Consider the following 21,918-nt stretch of genomic DNA (forward strand, 5'->3'; position numbering starts at 1 on the left):
AGATATCATTAAAGACATGTACGCCCAGAAAAAGGTGGTGGACAGAAGCTCATTCAGAAAAATGAGAGACAGACTGAACGATATTTTAGTAACCCTGAGATGTGAAAAGAACCAGAAGAAAACCTGGATTGTGATGGGTGAATCCTCACACATGTGAAAACATGCAGAAAAATACAGGATGAATAGGCATGGAAGGATTGCAATCTACATTGATGGAAGGAGGATCAACACACACATAATCATGGATACTGGGGTCCCTTTAATGCATATTAAATGCCTATGATGTACAGTACACAATGTAGGTACATATTCCATCCTATATTACATACTTTATGTCATGAGGAATCCTATAATGTATCTAAATAGCTGCCACATTTCATGATGAAAATTCAACGTCAATTATTTAAATAAATATGTATTTTTTTCCATGTTAAGCATAATTTTTCTCATTAATTAGCTTAATTCAACAGGTGATTCTGATCATCATGGAACGATATAGGCATTAAGAGGATAAAAACTCTGATATACAAGTATCTCTGTTTCACTAAACCACACCAGTACATTTAATCAAAGAGAAATTCCTGGCATTCTTTATAAAGCCTGCATCTTCATACACATTTAAAAAAATTACTTCCTATCTCTTACATTTTCCACATTCTGCCAGAATGCATACTTGCTTACTTCATTCTTACTAGATATAAAATTACCAGTCCAGGAAGACTTATTAAGTTAAAACAGTATTGACAATGCCCTTGCCTCTAATGTCTAAGCCATTAGTGAAGAGAATGATGGGAATTTCAGGCCAGGTAGAAAAATGACAGGATTTTAATTGCAAAGGATTTCAGAGGTCATCAGTGCAACCACTAGCCAAATCACTCAATCCTGCCTACAACATCTGGGAAAAGGGGTCACTAGTCACTAAGTGACAGGGACCTCACTATCTTCTGGGTAGCTCCAATTGTTTGAAGTCATCCATAGGTCGAGGAGAAATCAAGTCACTCTGAATCTTCCACCCACTGTTCCTATTTCTGTCTTCCAGGGCCAAGCATAATTAAGTTTAGTTGCTAATTCCTATTCTACGTGCCAACCTTGTAACTACTGGAAGAAAGTGATAATATATCCTTCCCTGCATCCCCCCTCCCCCAACCTAAGTCTCTATTTACTCCAGGTTAATATCCCCATTTCCCTTCAACAAATCTCATTTCCTTCCATATGGCAGATTTTTGAGTCTCCTCATAATCCTGATTGCCTTCCTTTGGATGTGTTCTTGCTTGCCAACATACCTTCTCAAATATATCTCCCAGAATGGTAACTGACATTTCATATGTTCAGTCTTACCAGGTCAGGGTACAACAGGACTCCCCCTTCACTCACTGGGCACTCTAAGATAGAAGGAGCTCTTCTAGCTACCACCTTCCAATGGTGATTCCTAAGTCTACATGAACTGTTTTCCAGCAATATCTCTCCTATTATGTACTTTGAAAGTTGATTTTAACCCAATTACAGAATTTTATACTTATCCCTATTAAATTCCTCATTTCCTTCAGAGTCTTTTTTTAGTCCTCTGTTGAGATTTTCTTTTTTTTTTTTTTTTGAGAGAGGTAATGGAACCCCAATTCTGTTATCAAATACATGTCATTTCTCCTAGTAGGATATCATCTTCAAATTAAATAAGCATACTATCCAAGCCTTCTCCTAGGTGACTAATGTAGACTATCTCCTCATTTCTCACCTGGCTGTACTAGAGACTTCTCTGCCTTTTTCAAGCATTAAGAAGCTCATTATTAGGATAATCTCATCATCCTGTTAAGATCCCATCAGCCTTGGTACTCTCCACCTCACCACCACCCTTTGGCCCCTCAGATTGAAGGGTAGAATTGTAAACTTCAAAACCTCCACTTAAGAAGAGAGCTCAGTTGTGGGGACAGCTAAGTGGCACAGTGGATGAAGCACTGGTCTTGGAGTCAGGAAGACCTGAGTTCAAATCTAGCCTCAGATACATAACACTTACTTAGCTGTGTAACCCTGGGCAAGTCACTTAACCCCAATTGCCTCGCCCCTCCCCCCAAAAAAAACCCCACAATGGGCTTCTTTAAAAAATCTTTTGGGGGCAGCTAGGTGGCACAGTGAATAGTGCACTGGTCCTGGAGTCAGGAGAACCTTAGTTCAAATATGGCCTCAGATACATGATACTCACTAGCTGTGTGACCCTGGGCACTCCCAACTGCTTCAGGAGTGGGGGGGAGGGGGAGGGAGAAAGAGAGGGAGAGAGGGAGAGAGAGAGGGAGGGGGAGGAAGGGAGAGAGAGAGAGGGATACGGAGGAAGAGAGAGGGAGGGGGAGAGAGGGAGAGAGAGAGAAAGAGAGAGAGAGAGAAAGAGAGAGAAAGAAAGAGAAAGAGAAAGAAAGAGAGAGAGAGAGAGAGAGAGAGAGAGAGAGAGAGAGAGAGAGAGCACTTAGCTCAAGATTTCTCATTTCTCACCCGGCTGAATGAATTTGAGACTTCTCTGACTACTTCTTCAAATGCCCCTTGGATACCTTCCTTGCCCTTCTTCCCCTTTCCTTTTCTGTGTTGGTTTTCCCCAATTAGACTGTAAGCTCCTTGAGGGGAGAGACTCTTTCTTTTTTCTTTTTGTATCCCCAGCACTTAGCACAGTGCCTGGCACATAGCAGGCACTTAATAAGTGTTTACTGACTAACCAGAATAGGGCAAATAGAAGAGCCAAACACAAATCTAGTGGAGAAATCTCTCTAAGTTGAAATAATAACAGCTGACATTCTTCCGGTCAGATCAGATAATCATTTCTGAACCCAAAGTACAGCCCCATTCAAGCCTTCAGCTACCCACCTCATAGAACAATGTTATGAGAGACTTTGTCAGATCTCTTGCTGAAATCCAGAGGCCTTGTGAGTAGGTAATTATCTTTAGGACCAGCCCTGAGAAACAAAAGACTACCTACAGCAGATTAGGAACACATCAGCTCTAAAGTCCCCATCCTGATTTCAGTGCCTTACACGCCCTAACCTCAGAAGGGGAAAAAAAAAATTAAGATCATTCTGATTCCCTGTATCCAAGCAAATTCAATTCTTTGCACTTTAGCAAGTTTTTGTTGTTCACTCCTGTCTGATTTTTGTGACCTCATTTGGATTTTTCTTGCCAAAGATACTGGAATGGTTTGCCACTGCCTTCTCCAATTCATTTTACAGAAGAGGAAACTGGGGCAAACAGAATTAAGTGACTTGCCCAGGGTCACAGGGCTAATAAGTGTCTGGAGTCGGCTTTGAACTTAGGTCTTCCTAACTTCAAGCCCATTGCTCTATCCACTGAGCCACCTAGTTGCCTCTATTTCAGCAAGTACATTGATATAATTTCTAATCCAATAGAGATTATGTGGAATAGTGGAAAGAACAGTGGAATGAGAGTCCAAAACAAGCTTCAGTCCCAGTTCTGCCAATAACTAGCCGGGTAACCTCAGGTAAATCAATGTACTTCTTGGCATGTCACTTTCCTCTTCTGTTTAAAAAAAAGGGGGGGGGCATTGCATTTGACGAGATGACCTCTGAAATCCTGTTCAGTTCCAACATTCAATGAGTCTATTCCAAATCTCATAAATAAGTCACTCCTTTTGTCTTTGGATCAAAATTTTCCAGAAAGAGATACTAAATTTCCTTCAGTGATCTGCTGCTGTACCTGCTAGTATTACTCCCTATGATTGTCCACACCCCAGCACATTTATTTCCCCACTCTGAAAAAAAAAAAACAACAACACACTGTTCTCAGCTACTTACACTTCATAACTTCTAATAGTCATGAGTATAGCAGCTCACATCAGTGTGCTGGGGCTGCTGAACAAGCAAGCAGAACATTGGCTTCTACTTTGGAAACACATGTACCCCCCCATCCCCAGATAAACCCCAGCTCTACACTAGCTCAAAAATTCTAAACCCCAACCACAAACTATTCATTATGACAGGCCAACAAAAAATTCACAATTGGAATCCAGAAGATAAAAAAATGCAGAAGCAAAGAAGAAAAAAAAAACAGAAGTGAAAATTCTACTTGTTGTCACTATGTATTCCTGACCCACTTACAGGATACAAAAAGATTTAAAGGGAAAGTTACAAGAATCATCATCTCAGGCCTAGGCCCTTTTAACCAATGAGATCTGGCAGGAAGATTAAATCAGGGCCCATCAGGAAATGGCTGGGGAGAAGGATTGGTGGCCTGCAAGGTGCCTTCCTACTACATTAAGTAAGCAAGTGATCAATGATAATAGTGACAAAACTGAAGAAAAGGAGGGAAGTTGAGGGAATAAAATAAATAGCACAGGACAAAGAAGGTTAAGTGAATTAGGGATGCCAACCTAAGAATGCTGATACAATATTACAGTCTGGGTTCATCTAAGTTAGCAGTCCAAAGCTAGGGAGCAAAGAGAAGCTCTGCAAAATACCCTAAGAAAACTGGGAAAATGAAAAATAGAGAATTCCAAGTTTCCCAAACCATAAAAAAGATGATATGCCACTTGATTGGAAAAGAGACTTGTATCCCTTTCCCTTTCCCCCAGAAGTTTCCAAAAGCTCCAAGTCCTAAGAATAACTAAACAACTCAAGCAGTGTTCATAAAATTTCCAAACACCTCACTTCACAAAGTATATGCCAACTCTATTTTGCTAACCACACAAAACCTTCCCTCATATTTCAGAGACAGTAAGATAGACCTAACATCAAAATTAAAAATTAAAACACTCTACTGTGCTCTGATCTACCGAAGACATTTATCATGTCTTTTCCCTTTCCGCATATGCAAGCTGGGGGGGGGGGGGACACAAATGACACAGTGTTGAGGAGTTGCAAGGAGGAAGATCATAAATATGTTGGTTCTCAACCTCCCTGTAAGAAATAAAAAACTATAAAATTTTATAATTCTATAGAAAAACCTCCAACCTCTTGCAGTTTGCAATTTGATGGGACAGTTTGGGGAAGATGCATTTTCTAACTCTGTTCCAGTCCAACTGTGGGGATAGATGTAAGGGGGCAGAAATCACTTAAGTACTATGATCTCTCAAATATCCATTAATATATGCATACATGTCAAATATTTTAAACCAGTTGCCAATGATCTCCCTTCCCCCCAAGCTCATGGGTCATAGCACTCATAGACAGAATTTTTTCTTCCATCTAACCCTACAAAATAGTATTCTTCACCATAAGCCCATGGAAATACTATGTTCTCTTTTTGAAGTTCAAGTTATCCCTTTGCTCAAAAATCAACAGTGTGAATGGGGCAGCTGCAGGCAATTGTATTTTAACCCTCTCATTTCCTATGGTGATGCAAAACAGGCATGTGTTCTCTCATAGAAGGGACCCTTAATTCATTCACTTCAGGTCCTTTATCACAAGTGGCACAAGCAGAAAGCAGCCACCCTATCTGTTTGTGCAGAGTTGGAAAAGTTAAGGTAACTGACAACTGTATTAGTGGTTGTAGAAGAACTTATCTAAAGGAAAATGACAGCACCGCCTAATCTGCCAGGCTCCTTTAAAGGCATTTGCAATTTGGAGAGAAGTGATGAGAAAGCATGCTCATATAACAGTATGTTCCTGTTTATCTCAGTGACCTGGAGGACAGAACAGTAAAGCAACTGAATGCATTGGTAACAGTGTTTAACAAAAGGGCCATTAAAGAAGGTTGTGTCAAGTCAAAAGACTGACAACTTATAAAGGACAAAATATAACTATTGCACTTACGATTAAAACAAAAGCTTGTTAATTGACATTTTTCCATTCATCTTTACCATTCATCAACTAACGTTGATGTGATTCTAGATGCATTTTGGGGAGCATCTGTAACTGGGAGCAGAGGCTCCAGACAAAATCTAAGCACATTAACTGGAATGCAAACACTCACAGATGCTCCATTATGGGAACTCTTTCTTATAATTCAGAACTGTGCTCTTTAAAGAAACCATTGCCTCTTAACCTGGCTTAAAGTCAATTTCAAAGGCTCACCAGAGCAGCCTGTGCCTAATATACCTGTCCACAGAGGCACAAGCTTACCGATATTAACGATGTGTTAACCATTATAAGCCTAAACAGGGAAAGAGATCCTCAAACCTCAAAGAAGCAAACCACAGCAATAAAATATAAACCCAGTGAAAATATAAACTTATCTCCCATCTTTCATGTAATGCCACTTTTCTACTACTTAAATACCTTTTTTTTGGGGGGGGGGAAGGAATTGTTAACTATGGCAAATGTGAAATCATACTGAACTCCCAAAAAATGTCCCTTTAGATGTAGTCTTGCTTCCTTGCATTGCTTCTTTTCATCATTCAGTCTTGACTCATTCATTTCATTCAAACTCAACAATCCAAGTCAACAAACATTCATTAATCGCCTACTGTGTGCCCTTCCTTGTGTGCCAAGTGATAGGGGAAGGATTTCATTTTATAGGAAGTCACCTTGCAGTTGTTACTGGCCACCCAACCCCTCCCCCTCCCTATCATACCCTTCCTAAAAGGCTCCGAGAAGAGAAGCGGATCTGCATATACCCACCCTGCCTCCCTCCTCAAGTCAGGCCATTTTCCAGTGGCGGCAGCAGCCACCACGAAGGCTAAATATACTATATTGCTGGGCTCTGAGGTCCTTCTAGGCTTGCTTATCTTTATACATAAAACAAAATAAAATGGTATTTAAAAGCAAGTCAAGGTTGGAATGTAGCTGCACAGATGCCTAACTCATGTCACACTTTAAAAGGTGGCAAGGGAAACAGAAGATATATTAATAGTACAGTAGAGCCAGTCACTGAGTTTCTTCTGCTTACTCCTTGAGCATTTTCCAGTACGCTTTCTTTTTCCCTCCTCAAACCCATTAATGCCTCCCTAACCAAGTCAAACATCAGTTAGTGGCATTATAACCTAAATCTAATCTCTCACTTTCTAAGTGAAGAAGCCTGGGTGGCGGTCGTCTTCTCCTCCTGTTCCTGGGCCCCTGGGTGCTTAGATGCTGACACACAGGACCGCCTCTTGAAGGCCTGCCCTCTTCGTCTGGAAGCCCCCTTCATCTCGGATTAGAACTCTTGTACCTATTCCAGGATTGCCTTTTTTTTTTTTTTGGTTTATTTTCGACCTGGTCACTGAAGGATGCAGGCTTTTCTTGAGGTCCTAATCCACTCTCCCTCCCACCTTCTTCTGGCCCCTAGAAAAAATTACCCCAGCTCCAAAACAGCCCCGTGCAAGCAGATGCAAAGCTTCAACCTCCCGCCTGCCTCCTGTCCCCCTCCCCGACCCGGACTCCTAAGTTTGCACCCAGACGCCGGCAGAAGCAAACGCTCCCAGAGGGTCCGGAGTTAAAAGGTGGGGGGCACCCGGAGTGGGAGAGGAGGAGATGGCCAGGGGAGAGGGCCAGCGGCCGGAGTCTTTACCTCTTCCAGCAGCGTGACTGTGTTCCTGCAGTTGTGCAGCCGGGTGGTGAAGCTGGACGTGGTGGGCGAGTTGTAGTCCTCGGTGGTCTCCGCGATGAATTCGGACACTGAGATCTGGTCCGGCATCCTGCCCGAGAGGCGAAACACAAGCGGAGGTTGGGGAGATGAGTAACAATGAAGCCGCCCGGAGACTCGGAGAGGCGGCTCATGAACACCCCCAGCGGAAAACCGAACCCGTCAGTCCGAGAGAGCCCCGCGCCTGCGGCGGGCTCCCGCTGCTGCCTCTCACCCAACCCCGGCGCGGCCGCCTGCTGCCCTCCACCCTGGCCGGGGGCTGCTGCTGGGGCTGCTGGGGCTGCCGGGGCCGCAGACGCTGGCGCTAGCTCCGGGGAGGTTCGCACTCAGTGGACGCTCCGGGCAATCCGGCTCCCAGCCGAGCAAAGCTGGGGAGGCTGGCGGGGCGAGATAAGTGAGATAGGTGCAGCCAAGGAGGGAGGATCAAACCAGCCACCAGAGGAAAATGGGGAGAGAAAAAGAAAAAGAAAAAGAAAAGAAAGGACCCCTTCAAACTCCGTGTGGAGCCGCGGCGGCAGGAGGAGGAGGGGACCTGACCCGCCTCTCTCGGCTCATCCCGGCGGCGGCTTCTCTGCAGCAGCTCGCACCCGGCGCGCAGAGGAGGCAGCGGGGGGAGGGGATGCAGGCTAAGAGGGCGGCCTGCCCCTGGGGTCAGCGGGCAGTGGAGTCCTGCTTGGGGAACCGGGGGGGGGGGTGCGGGAGATGCCAGCGAAGTTCTCCCTCTCTCTTCCCAGAGCAGCCCCGAGACTCTTGACAGTCGAGAGCAGACTGAGCACACTCTTCTAAAGCGCCTCTCCCGCAACAGTCACGGGGACAAACAAGGAAGTGCGCTGCGCAGGCGCCAGAACCTTCGCTCGCCTTGGCGAGCCTCCCTCCCCCGCGCGGCCCCCCCCTTCCTCTCCATTCTCGCCACGACCCCCCCATCATGCCTCCCACTTCTTCTCCATCCACCCCCCCCCTCCGCTTGCCATCCCCCATCCCCTTCCCTCTGCGCGAAGCTTCGCGGCCCACTCGTTCACCATCCCCACCCCCAGACTTATTACCCCTGCCCTGTAGTCTGTCCCCCGCGGACTTCGGCTCGTGCCTCCGAATCTTACCCCGGGGACCGAACGCGCTGCCTCGAGCCCGGGAATTCTCCCGGGGGAGGCGCGAGGCTACGCTTATGGGGCGAATGGACAGCAGAGAGCAGGCCGGCTCCAGACAAAACCCAACGTAGCCCTCCAGTGCCCCGTCCCTCCTCCCCACACCCCACTACCCATATGAGTTTGTGGGTAATGTTCGCGCGGCCCAGGAGGCTAGAGCTGAGGGAAAGATTACTTCATCCTCTAATGGTTGCATTTTCATGAACGTTTTCTAAAGGGGGGGGGCTGAAAAGTTAAACACCGAAAAATGTATATGCAGAAAAGGGGAGGCGTCAGAGGCGCCTGCAATTATGAAAGGCCGTGTTTAGTTTGAAGGGGGCGAAAAGTGGAGGGGTACGCTTGTCTTGTGTAATGAATGATGAGATGTCACTAATGCGCTGTGTGGTTCGTCCTCATTCCACGCAAAGCTCCCTTCCTACTCTCCCTGGTCGCCGCCTCCAATTCTCCCTCCCCCAACCCCATCCCTTTTTTCTGGGTTTACACTCTGCGCTGGTGGATTTGTTTTTAGCATATTTTACCGGATCTCTAAATGCTAAGTGCAAACCAAAGAAGATTCACTATTTTTACATCCTCCTTTCCGCAGTGGAAGTAAAAAGAAGAAAGAGGGTCAGGGAGTAGGGAAAAAGGCATCTCCTGGAGTAGAAGTAGTGAACAAAATTAAACAGATGCAAGGCAGATTTCCTTGGAAAAGGAACCAACAGACTGCTCATTTCTCTGCCTCTGCAGATGGCTATTTTTTTAATAACTAGCTAAATCGACTTAGTCCTAAGGAGCCATTTATTTTCTCCCTATCGATTGCTGATAAAATTGGGAGGGGAAGGCATTTTCTGAGCTTTAGAATCGTTGTGCTGGTTCACCCAAAAATATATGCTTAAAATTTGGCTATCTACCACTCTGGCCAAATGTGAGGACAGAGTATGGCATTTAAATTGTAGGACCAGCTCGGCGTTGTTTAGGCAGACTGCCACCCAACAAACTACAGATCAGTGGCCTGTTAGCTAAGCACCTGGATGTATCCCAATTCCTCCAATCAAGGACAAGGCTTTAGGTTTTGGGGAATGACTATTTTTGCCATGAAATTAAACTCTTGCTAGGGTAGAATCAAAGATTCATAGAACAGCAACGGTTTTAGAGTTGGCCCGGATCTTGGAGGTTATCTAATCCAGTCTATGTAACCCTGGGCAGGTCACTTTAAGCCTCAATTTCTCCATCTGTGAAATGGGGATTATAATATGTTCACAACCTACTTTACAGGGTAGTTATCAGGAAAATGCTTAAATCCTTAAAGTGCCACATAATTATGAGTTGTCATTGCTCCTTAATAACTCAAATTTTTCAAAAAATGATAAACCTAGCGCTTTCCTCACAACAGCCCTGCAAAGGAGGTAGTAGTACAAGTTGTACTATCAGCATTTTATAGATGAAGAAACTGAGGCCATTTACCCATGATAATATGTTTAGGAAGTATCTAAATCAGGATTTGAATTCATCCCCTGACACAAAGTTTTATGCTTTAGCTCAGGGGTTCTTAACCTGGGATCCACAATACCCCCAAGAGAAAAGTGGGTAGATTTCACAGGGTCCATAAACTTGTATTTTAAAATAATGTTGATAAATTATATTTCAATATAATTGTTTCCTTATTAATCCTATCCATTTTATTTTATTCATTTAAAAGCACCATTCTGAGAAGAGAGGTCCACAGGTTTCACCAGATTGCCACAGAGGTCCATGAGACCAAAAAAAAAAAGAAAGAAAAGAAAAGAAAGAAAGAAAGAAAGAAAAAAACATTAAAATCTCCTGCCTTACCTATCTACCTTAGAGTACCTCTCAATGCCTGTTACAACTACATAAGTGGTCATCTAGCCTCTGACTCATGAATTGGAGGCTTTAGAGGGACTTTATTAGGAACTTTAGAGCTCATCTAAATTCAACCCTTTCATTTTACAGAAACGGACACTGAAGCCCAGTGAAATCATAGAATCATAAATTTAGGGCTGTGGTGACCTTGGAGGTTATCTGATCCAATGCCTGCCTTTCTATTTCAGATGAAGCAACTAAGGCCCAGAGAAGTTAACAAGACTTGCCCATGGTCAAGGTCAGGTAAATCCTAAGTGGCATAGCCAAGTTTTTTCACTCTTAAATCAGGCCAGCTTAACTTGCTGCCCATGGGCGTTATACCCTCAGGCCACTTGCCATATGCCAAACGGCCTTTGAAAAATGTAGAGGAAAACATCTTTTGTACCTAGAGGAAATCTTTTGTCTTGCTGCAAGCCACCCAAAGGCTGTAAGCAGCCTTCAGGCCAGAAGTTGTGCAGGCCTGCTCTAAATCCACTCACTATCCATTGCACTACATTGGTTAAAATGACCTAGCAAGATCATAGAGGTAGTAAGTAATTATGCCAGAATGTGCAAGGGAGAATGTGATTTGCTATATGAATGAAGGTGAAAGCAAGAATCTTTAAAATATTAAGCTAATATGAAGAAGGCCCTTTGGGAAACTGCCCCCCAAGTCCATAGAACTGGATTCAGGCCTAGCTCTGCCATTTATTAATTCTATCTAAAAATAGCTCTTACAGGGTAGGTAAGTGGCACAATGGATAGAGAGATGGGCCTGGAATCTGGTTTCAGACACTTATTAGTTGTGTGACCCTGGGCAAATCACTTAACCCTGTTTGCCTCAGTTTCCTCATCTGTAAAATGAGCTGGAGAAGGAAACTACTCTGCCAAGAAAATTCCAAATGGGGTCACAAAAGAGTCAGAAACAAACTATTTCTTAGTCTCAGCTTCTGCCTTATGTGTTCTATATTTGAACTGTATAGTTATAACACATTTCTATAGGGTATAAAGGTTACAGATACTATAAGCATTATCATCCCTATTTTATAGAGACTCAGAGAATATAATAATACTAACATTTACATAGTGCTTACTATGTGCCAGGCACTTTATAATTATTACCTCATCTGATCCTCACAACAACCTTGGGAGGTAGCTGCTATTACTACCCTCACTTTGTTAAGTTGTTTTTCAGTCATGTTTGACTTGTGACCTCATTTGGGGTCTTCTTGGTAAAGATACTGGAGTGATTCCTAGCCCATTTTACAGATGAGGAAACTGAAGCAAACAGGGTTAAGTGACTTGTGCAGGATCACATAGCTAGTAAGTATCTGAGACCAGATTTGAACTCAAGAAAATGAGTCTTCTTGGTACTCTATCCACTGAGCCACCTACCTGCCCCTGTTTTACACATGAGGTAACTGTGGCAAACAGAGGTTAAAGTGATTTGCCCAGGGTCATATCAATGTCAGAGCTGATATTTGAATTCCCTTACTACAAAACAAATTCTTCCCGCTCTAAAATTCTATGAGTTTGTAATTCCATGTATAGTATATTTCACTTTACCTATATAGACACAGGTTATCCTAGTAAGTGAAGATTAAGAAGGTTCTTATAGCAAATAAACTGTATTGGCAGAGAATTGTATTTTTTTTTTCTTTTCTAATCTCCCTTTTGTAGAATTCAGGAGAGTACAAACCACTGTGAACAACTGCTGTTTCAATTTGCAGATTATGTTATATATCTGCCCCTCCCCCAACCTTAGCTTGCCAAGAAGGGAATATCTGAACAATGAGACACTGTGCCATGGTAAACGTATACCTCTTCTAACTTGGTTTGAAATTAGACTTTCAAAGGGTTCTCACCTTGACCAACCATTTCCAAAGATCCTTAGCCATAATCCTTTTGCAATCTGGAACCACAACCCAGTCTAAATCATTTTCATTCCACATTTTCCAAAATACCCTTAAAGTGAACATAATTTCTAAAAATGGACATACTGCTTTATACATTTTCACAACACACAAAACTACCATTTTGAGGCAGGTGGCATGGTAGAGACTTGGGGTCATAGCCCACTTGTGATGCTGGCTATGTGACCATAGATAAGTCACTTAACTTCTATGAAGCTCCATTTCCTTTTCTGTAACATAGTAATAATAATATCCATAGTACCTACCTCACAACATTGTTTTAAGGCTCAGATGACCTAATGTATACAGAGTAATTTTAAATCTTAAAGCACTATATGAATGCTAGCTATTATTACATGTAAAAAGGACTTCCTTTCCAAAGCCTGTGATTATGTTTCTTTGCCAAGAACATGGAAAATATGCAAAATAATCATCACTGCTATTGTCATCATAAAATATATAGATATCTATGTATGTGTACATGTGTATATATGTATTATGTGACACATTATAACTCAACTCTAACATAGTTAATACAAATCTGGCCTATATCAAGTTCATAGTCCATTACTGAACATAATATGATACCTGGGTTAAATGAAGGTATTACTAATGATAATGTCATGTTCTTACATGAGGATGACATTACTGACCCACTGTCAACAGGTTATTTTGTTGTTGTTCAGGCATGTCCAACCCTTCATGACTCCATGGACCATAACACACCAGGCCCTTCTATTTTCTGCTATCTCCTGAAGTCTGTCTAAGTTCATGTTCATTGTTTCCATGATACTATCTATCCATCTCATCCTTTCCTGCCCATCCATTGTCATTTTTTCCATTAATGAGAGAATATTTGCAAGCTTCCTTGCTTATTCATTGTCCTTATGATCAAGGGTACACATCTTTGAGATGACTGGCTGGCCTATGGTCATGTGAAGACTAAATGGGGCTCTAGACATCTGTGTGAACCAAGTCAAAAGAAAAAGGGAGTTATTTTTGGTTATTTGTAGCAATCATCAAAAATTCAATTTCTTCAGAGCCTAACATAAAACATTTATAAAAATTTATGTGTGAGGTTTTATTATAATGTAACATTACTAGTTTTGTAATAGGCATATCCGAATTTTGTGATATAGGGGAAAGAGCACTGGATTTGGGAATCAGGGGACTTCCGTTTGAATCCTAGCTATGCTATTTATTATTTGTGTCATCTCAGGTAAGTCACAACTTATCTGGGCCTCACCTTCTTTACCTGTAAAGTGAAAAGGTTAGCCAGAATGATCTCGCAGGTCGTTTCTAGATCTAAGTCTTAAGTTTTTATGAGAGTTGTTCCTCAAATCAGACACTTTGGAATATCATACACTTATTCCAATGAGGCTGCCTTTGCTCAAAAGATCTTGGGAATTTCTCTTTGGGAGCTCTCTATAGAATATATATTTTTTTGAATGCCCTCAATTATCACAGAATCCCAGAGTTGGAAAGGATCTCAAAGGTCAATTATTCCTAAGTATATCTGAATAAAAATTTTTCTATGATATTCCAAACAAGGGGTCATATAGGTGAGGCTTACAGCCCTTCAGTGACTGGAACCCAGCACCTCTTAAGGCTACCCTACCCATTCCATTACTGGCCAGCTTTAGTTGTTTATTTTTCTTATAGTAAGGCTAAATCTTCTGTCCCCTGAAGCCAAGCAAAACAAATCTAATCCCTCTTTCACATGACAATCTTTCGACTGTGGCAAATCTTCATCCTTTGATGATGATTTCAAATCACAGAAAATTGGAGCTGAAAGGGACCTTAGAGTTCATTAGTACAACTCCTTCATTTATATATGAAGAAACTGAGCCCTAGAAGGGTTTAAATAACCAGAGTTTTGGAACAATTAGGAGTCATTCAGACTCAAATCTGATGAAAAAGTTGGAGAAATGAAGCTGAAGAATATAATCTGGGAGTAGAGTGTGTGTGTGTGTGTGTGTGTGTGTGTGTGTTTTAACGTCACTATGAAACGAGACTGATTTTCCCACATGGCCCCTAATTTTGAAGTCAATTCCTGAAAAAGAATTTCAGAAATGTCTGAGCAAAGGTATCATCACTTGAGTAAGTAAACAGTATCCCTCTTGAAAGGAACAACATTCATTTGTAGCTTAGTGTACATTCAAACTCTACTACAGAGAATACAACTTTGATGGGCTGGCTATGTTGTTTGAAGCCAAATGGACATTTGCCTAAAAGACTATTTTACAGAGAACTCATGCAAGGCAGACATTCACATGGTTGTCAGAAAAAGCTATACAAGGACACTGTCTAGGTCTCTCTGAAGAACTTTGGTATAGATTGTGAGACATGGGAGACACTGGCAAAGGTGTGGTGTGCCTGAATCAAAGAAGGTGCTGTGCTCTATGAGCAAAGTAGAATTGCAGCAGCTCAAAAGAAATGTGAGATGCACAAATTTAGAGACATCTCCACTCCAAATGTTCCCATGGACTATTTGTGCCCTACCTGTGGTAGAGCCTTCAGAGCTTGTATTGGTCTGAGCAGCCACAGTCAGACACACTGCACCTTGACTCCAACATAGTGATGTCGTTTTGGTCCTCCTTGAGAAGGAAGGACAATAACCCACCAACCAACCAGCTTGGTGTAGTGAAATGAGCTCTGGATGAGGAGTCAGAAGACTTGGGCTCTCAGCTCAGCTCCTTACTTACAAGCTGTGTAATTTTGGCCAAGCTATTCAACCTCTCATTTTCCTCATTGTTAGATGAGGACTAGATAAGCCCTAAGGTCCCTTCTTGCTCTTATATCCTATGTTCAAAATTACCTTCCATTCTCTAACATTCTGTGTTTTAAGGCCCTTCTACTGTTTTGTTTTGTTTTTTTAAATTTGGCGAGGCAATTGGGGTTAAGTGACTTTCCCAGAGTCACACAGCTAGTAAGTGTTATGTGCCTGAAGGTGGATTTGAACTCGGATCCTCCTGACTCCAGGGCCACTGCTCTATCCACTGGGCCACCTAGCTGCCCTGTCCCCCTCTACCTTTAACACACCATGTTCTAAGGCCCTTTCCAACTTTACAACTTCATTCTAACTCTCCTTCTAGCTCTGATATTCGTTGCAAGTTATTGGACTTGTATGTTCTACTATATTTTGTTACAAAACTAGTCATATAGATTTCCAGATACACTTTTACCATTCCGTTTTGTTAGATATAGTATTAGCCCTATTTTAGGTAGCATCAGAAAGTGAGCTTATTTTCTTTCCAAAACTATGGATTGTTCTCAACTATACTAATGAGGTGGTGGAGGAAGAAAGAAGGGGAGGAGAGAGAAATATATTTGACCCAATGTATGCTTGACTCATATTTGTGATTCCAAATGGGATAAAGACTGATTTCCCCCCACAATAGCGTTTTATGTAAATGTGTATGTGTTTTATGTAGATGTGTGTTTTTCACAAAACATCAATTTTTAATGCAAACAAAACAAAAATCAAACCCAACCCTTCACCCTAAAACACAATGCATCACTGAATGCAAATATTCAAATTTGAACTACATGGGTATTTCATAAAACTAAAGGAGAGAAGGAAACTATTTTATGTTCTGTTCTACCCTCTTCTCCACCTTCAAAAGTGAGAAAAGATCAAGGGGACATTAAAGCTAAAAGACCTAGAAATGATACATTGAGACCTATCTCTTTAATAACCTCCCACAGCCTATAATCACTGTTCCTTTCATATGCAGTTAATCTTTAAGGGAATGTCCTTCCTACTGGTCTCCACTGATCCAAATCCAACCCAATTTTAAGGACTCACTCAAGTCCCACCTTCACTACACAACTTTCCCTTACTCTTCCAACCTTATTTTGATTTCATTGTCTGAAATTCTTAGCATTTAGACCCACACAATTTAGAAATTAATTACAAATTGTCTAATGTTGTTCTCTAATTGTTTCAAGTATGTTTGTTTTTGTTTCTCCAGGACTGTATGGTTCTTGAAGAAAAGGAACACGTCTCTTCCAGCTAGATATTGAGCACTGAGTAGGCACTTAATAAATAGTAATTAAGTAGACTGGTTGGAATTTAGGAATTAATTCTTCTCCTGGTCTCAAAAACCATCAATCAATCAACAAGCATTTATCAAGCAACTACTACATGCTAGGCACTATGCTAGGCACTGCAGTTACAAAAACCAGTAAGATAGTACATGACCTCCACCAAGATCTGTTTTGTTTACTGAAAAACAAAACAAAATCATGAGTATGTAATTTCTAAAATCATGCCTCTGTTTCTAGTCAGACTAACCCTCTGGGTTCCCGGCTGTTGTCTTTTACTAAAGACCTTTAGTATATAAATTATGTAGGTCAGAATTTTCTGTCATTTCAAGCCATACTTGGTTATTACTGGCATTTTCCTTTTCAGTCTAAGATTTCCACTTGTCATTTTCAAGGATGAGAATGGTTTATCCATCAAAGACAATTAACATCCTTCCTTTGGTGCAGAGGGATTTGATTTATTCTTCTTGGCCCCAGAGCAGTTGGTGAAAGTTGCACAGGGGCAGCTAGTGGCACAGTGGATAGAGCTCAGGGCAAGTCACTTAGCCCTGATTGCCTCACCAAAAAAAAAAAAAAAAAAAAAGTTGCACAGAGGCAGATTTCTGCTCCACATAAGGAAAAACTTTCCAACAATGAGAGGTATACCAAAGTGGAACCCACTGCTTTGGTAGGTAGCCAGCTTCCCATTAACAGAGGTCTTCAAGTCTAGGGTAGATCCTTGTAAGGATAGTGAAGAGGGAATTATTGTTCAGGTAGGGATTAGACTAGATGGCCATTGCACTTTCAACTCTGATATTCAGTGACTCTATATCTGGGTTTGAACCACATGAGGTCTAGCATCTCATTTTTGCTAAAGTGAGTGTGATACCCAATCATGGAATTACAGAGTTACATGGAACCTTAGAGATCACCCAGTACAGATGAAGAAACTATTGTTCAGAGAAGTTAAGAGACTTGAAGTAGTATCACAGGGTAAGTTTGTATCAGAGATAAGATCTTCACAGAATCACAGAATTAGAAATTGGAAGCAACTTCAGCTGCCATCTTGCCCAACCTATTGTAACATACCTGACAAGTAGCAGTCATCAAGCCTATGCTTGAAAACCTGCAAAGAAGGGGAACCCACCCCTTCTTGAGGCAGTCTATTCTGCTTTTAGGCAGCTCTAAATGCTAGAAATTTTTTTTTTCCTGACATGGACACCAAATTTACTTATTCTCAACTGCTAACCAATGCTCTTGATTCTGTCCTGTGGTGCCAAAAAGACTGGGTCTAATCCTCCTTCAACATAACAGCCCTCAAAATACTTAAAACAACAATCATGTCCCCCTGACTCTCCACTTCCCCAGGCTAAATATCTTCATTTCCATCAACTGAGGTGGTGTCAAGGCCTTTCACCATACTGATTGCTCTTCTCTAGACATTCTCCAGATTATCAATGTCATTCTCAAACTGTGATTCCTAGAACTAAACACAGTCTGCAGATGTGATTTGGCTAGGGCAGAGTACAGAGGGACTATTCCCTTCTTGTTTCTGGAAACTCTGGGTCTCTCCTAATGCAGCCCAAGACTGCATTAGCTTTTCTGGCTGCCACATCAAACTGCTGACTCATATTGAGTTCATAGTCCTTCTAAAACCTCCAGATATTTTTCAAGTAAACTGCTGCCATGAAGTTGATTTTTTTTTTTGGAAATCCCAAAAGATCTCCTAGCCCAGGGCTATAGCTGTAATCTTTCTGTTGTTTTCCAAATACAATCATGCTCCATACTGAATTTAAATTCAATGAAAATGACCTCTTTTCCTATTTGAGCTTTCAGGCCTGCTCTATGGCCCCTCAACTCTTTGCACTGAAATCCATACCTGCTAGATGGTGGTGCTACAGTAAGTGGAACTACCTGTGGTAGTCAGTGCTTGAAGGCCTCCTTAAGTTGGCTATATTTGCAATGCTTCCTCAGTGGAAAAAAGGAAAAATGATTCAACTAATCAATAATAACTATTGACTCAACATCTGATATATGCCTAGCACTAACCTCCATATTGTGAAGAACAAAAAGAGAAGTAGAAAATATACCTGTTATCCTCGTCTTAGTAGATATGAAGGAAATTACCATTTAATTGGCAAGAGATCACTTCAGAAAAATAATGTTTAAAGGAAAAACAAAGGCAAAAACAAATAAGCACAAAGCACAAATCTGACTCATGTATTTATTGCAGGAATTGAAAGTTTAATGTAGTCTTGTCCTTATTGCTGCCTCTCTAACTTTTCCCAAGGAAATTCCTAGGTAGGTCTACTTTCTAAAAGCTCAGATTTCAAGGCTAAAGAATACTTACTGGTAGGTCGTGAAAAGCAGCCCTCCAAAATTACCAGTTAGAGGAAAGAGGTAACTATAACATCAGAACAAGAGTAAATATAATACAGAGGACACTCATTAGCTGTGTGACCTTCAGGAAGTCATTTTCCTAATGCCTTTATTTTCTCATTGGAAAAATGTGAGAAGTGGAATAGATGATCCATCCCTAAGATACCTCCTACTTCTAAAATTTGAAAATTCCATGAATCATTTTTATAATATTGGTTCGGGGATTTGTTTCTTTTTTTGGCTGGGGGGGGGGCTTGCCTAGGCAATGGGGTCAGGTGACTTGCCCAGGATCACACAGCTAGTGGTTTGGGGATTTGGAAGAATCACATAATATCATCTAGGGAAACCTGATACCTAGCAGTAGTTGCCCATCTATTATTTGAGGACCACAATTACAGGCATGGAGTGACATGAGGCTTTTAAAGTATATAATTATTATGTTTCAAGGGGTATCACTTTACCCATAGGGTATTTGAATGGACCTAACAATGAGCTGTTATCACAGAGTTCTACTTTATTGGTATTGATCAAATGTAAGTTGTTTCTTCTTTTAAAAAGGGAAAACTGCTTTACCACTGGAGAGTTTTCTTTTAGCATATACTGTTTGGCTAACATCTTTCTCAAATATGAACATTCCAAATCACACTAGGGAATTGACTCTAATATAAACTCTTGAATTGCTAGCATTTCATGTGCAACTATCCTACTTAGGTTCTCTTTTTAAAATTATGCTGTTTTGACTAATATGGAAATATGTTTTGTGTGACTACATATCTATAACCTATATCAAATTGCTTGCCTTCTCAGGGAGGGAGGGAGAGAATTTGGAACTCAAAATTTAAAAACACAAATGTTGAAAATTATTTTTACATGTAATTGGGGGAAAATAAAATACTAAATAAATAAATTTTAAAGATAAAATTATGCTGTTTAGTGCAGATTTTGAATGCTTTGAAAAAGGAAGAGAGTAAAAAAAGAACTAGACAGATAGTCAGGAGGCCTAAGCTTTAGTCTCCACTAATCAAAATGACCTCATGCAAGTCACATCATTACTCTGGGTCTCGCTTTTCTCTCTATAAAATAAAGGGACTAAACTAAGATCACTTCTGATTCTCAAACACATGCTTTATTTTTTAATAGTCTATGTTCTAAGGTCAATTCAAACACTACCATTCTATGTTCTAAGGACCTTTTCAACACTAAGATTTTATGTTCTAAGATTAGTGTAATAGCCTATGTTCTTACATTGCATGTTCAAAGGTCTCTTCCAATTCTAATAGTCTATGAGTTTCTAAGTTCATATTTGTTACTGATGTTTGGGGAATATTGTTCCAAAAGATTTTTTTTTCTTTTGAAAACTTTAACTGTCTTCAATCCCAATTTTTATATACATGTTAACTTTCATTCATCTCAAAGACTTTTGGTATCTGGAATTTATTTATGCCAGGACATGTGTTCCCCACTTTAAACAAAGCCTGATGTATTAAAACCTGGATTTACAAAATAACTAAATTGAAATGTTGTTATCTGCTTTACAAAAAGATAAACCATAAGATTCCTTTAAATAACAAGTTTAGCAAACATTTAAAATGTTATTTGTTATAAAAAAAAGATTTAAAACTGAACTAGAACCAAAGAATAGAAGATAAAGGGAAAAAGATGTCATTTTAGTATAAGAGAGAACAAGCTAATAAACAGAGCTCTCCAAAAATGGAATGAGCTGCCTTCAAAGTATGAATAAAGTACCTTATTCTGGAATTCAAAGACCTTCATAATCTTTTTTCAATTTACCTCTCCAGCTTTGGCTCATACATAGCCAATAGAATATAAACTTCTGAAGGAAGGGGCTATTTTGTTTGTTTTTATATTTCCAGATTCTAGCACAATGCTTGGGACATAGGGTTGCTTAATAAATGCATGTTAAATGGATGAATAAATACTCCTCCCATTCCCATATTCTGTGTTGCAGCCAAATTATACTACTCATTATCCTATCCTTCATGTTTCTGCCATCCTATCCCCTATCCCCATGCTTAGAATGTACTCTCCCTCCCATCCCAACATTTTATCTAACATCTTAGCAAATAAGACTTTTGCTGAGCCTATGAATATTTCTAATTAGGTAAGGTGTTTCTCAAAAATCAAACTCTAGAACAGCTAATTTAGAAGTATTTATTTTCCAGCACACATCATGTCAGTAATAATAATTATTGCTCACATGTATAAAGTACTTTGTAGTTAACAGTTAAGTAGTGTAGTAGATGAAACACAGAATTGGGAGAACTGAGTGAGTCTTGGATCCAACACTTGGATTCAATACTTCCCAGTTATGTGACCTTGGGCAATTCAGTTAACTTTTCTGATTCAGTATCTGACCCACTGGGTCAATATGTGAACAATAAGGTTAGAAATACTTATATTGCTGACCTAGAATACTAGAGCTGGGGAAGGGACCTTAAAGATCACCAAGCCCAACCTGTTCATTTTTACAGATAAAACTGAGGTCCAGAAATGGGGAATGACTTGCCCAAGATCATGTGGGGAATGAATGGCAAGGCCAAAAAGAGAACTCAGTTTTCCTGACTCCCAAATGATCTTTCCACTCTCCCACACAGGGCTGTGACAAAGAAAGTCCTTTAAAAACCTTAAAATGCTATATGAATGTGTTATATTGTATGATAGGAAGACAAGTATTATTGTTCCCATTCTTCAGATGGAGAAACTGAGACCAAGAAATCAAGTGACAGAGATAGTAAAAAGCCAACCTATACTAAATTCCAAGTCTTTTTTTTTTAATTCTAAGTTTGTGACTTCTACTATATTGTTCCTCATTATTAGCTTGAAATTCCCTCTATAATTAGGTCAGAATCAAGGAATACATTTTGTATTTACTGGAAGACAAACATTTGCCTCTATTTTGTGGGAATATGAAGTCAAAGGGGAAGGTGGCTTCAATCCACCTTATACAATAATCTTATTTTCTGAGTACTTCAGTTCCCTGCTTTGGAATTAGATTATTCATGGAAGGGATTTGGATATCAGTCCACAACAATTATTAATAAGTTCTTAATATGTGTTAGGCACTGTGCTAAGCACTTTGGATAAGAGAGACAAAATCAGGCCAT

The 21,918-nt window shown here is 40.7% G+C and overlaps 1 protein-coding gene across 3 annotated transcripts in view; it reads right to left on the reverse strand.

Moving 5' to 3' along the window:
- The window catches only part of LOC114030650 (arf-GAP with SH3 domain, ANK repeat and PH domain-containing protein 1), a 482,413-nt gene that overhangs the window by 374,853 nt on the left and 85,642 nt on the right, over window positions 1–21,918 (reverse strand). For 2 of the 3 annotated variants that reach the window (XM_027845496.1, XM_027845498.1), the window contains one exon: window positions 7,420–7,546. In XM_027845496.1, the coding sequence (XP_027701297.1) occupies window positions 7,420–7,546 (127 nt within the window). Of the gene's footprint in view, window positions 1–7,419; window positions 7,547–8,537; window positions 8,608–21,918 lie in introns of those variants that run through there. The other variant, XM_027845497.1, reaches the window with a different exon arrangement.

The sequence above is a fragment of the Vombatus ursinus genome, unplaced genomic scaffold (assembly GCF_900497805.2).
Source record: "Vombatus ursinus unplaced genomic scaffold, bare-nosed wombat genome assembly UNPS02014973.1, whole genome shotgun sequence".
NCBI lineage: Eukaryota > Metazoa > Chordata > Mammalia > Diprotodontia > Vombatidae > Vombatus > Vombatus ursinus.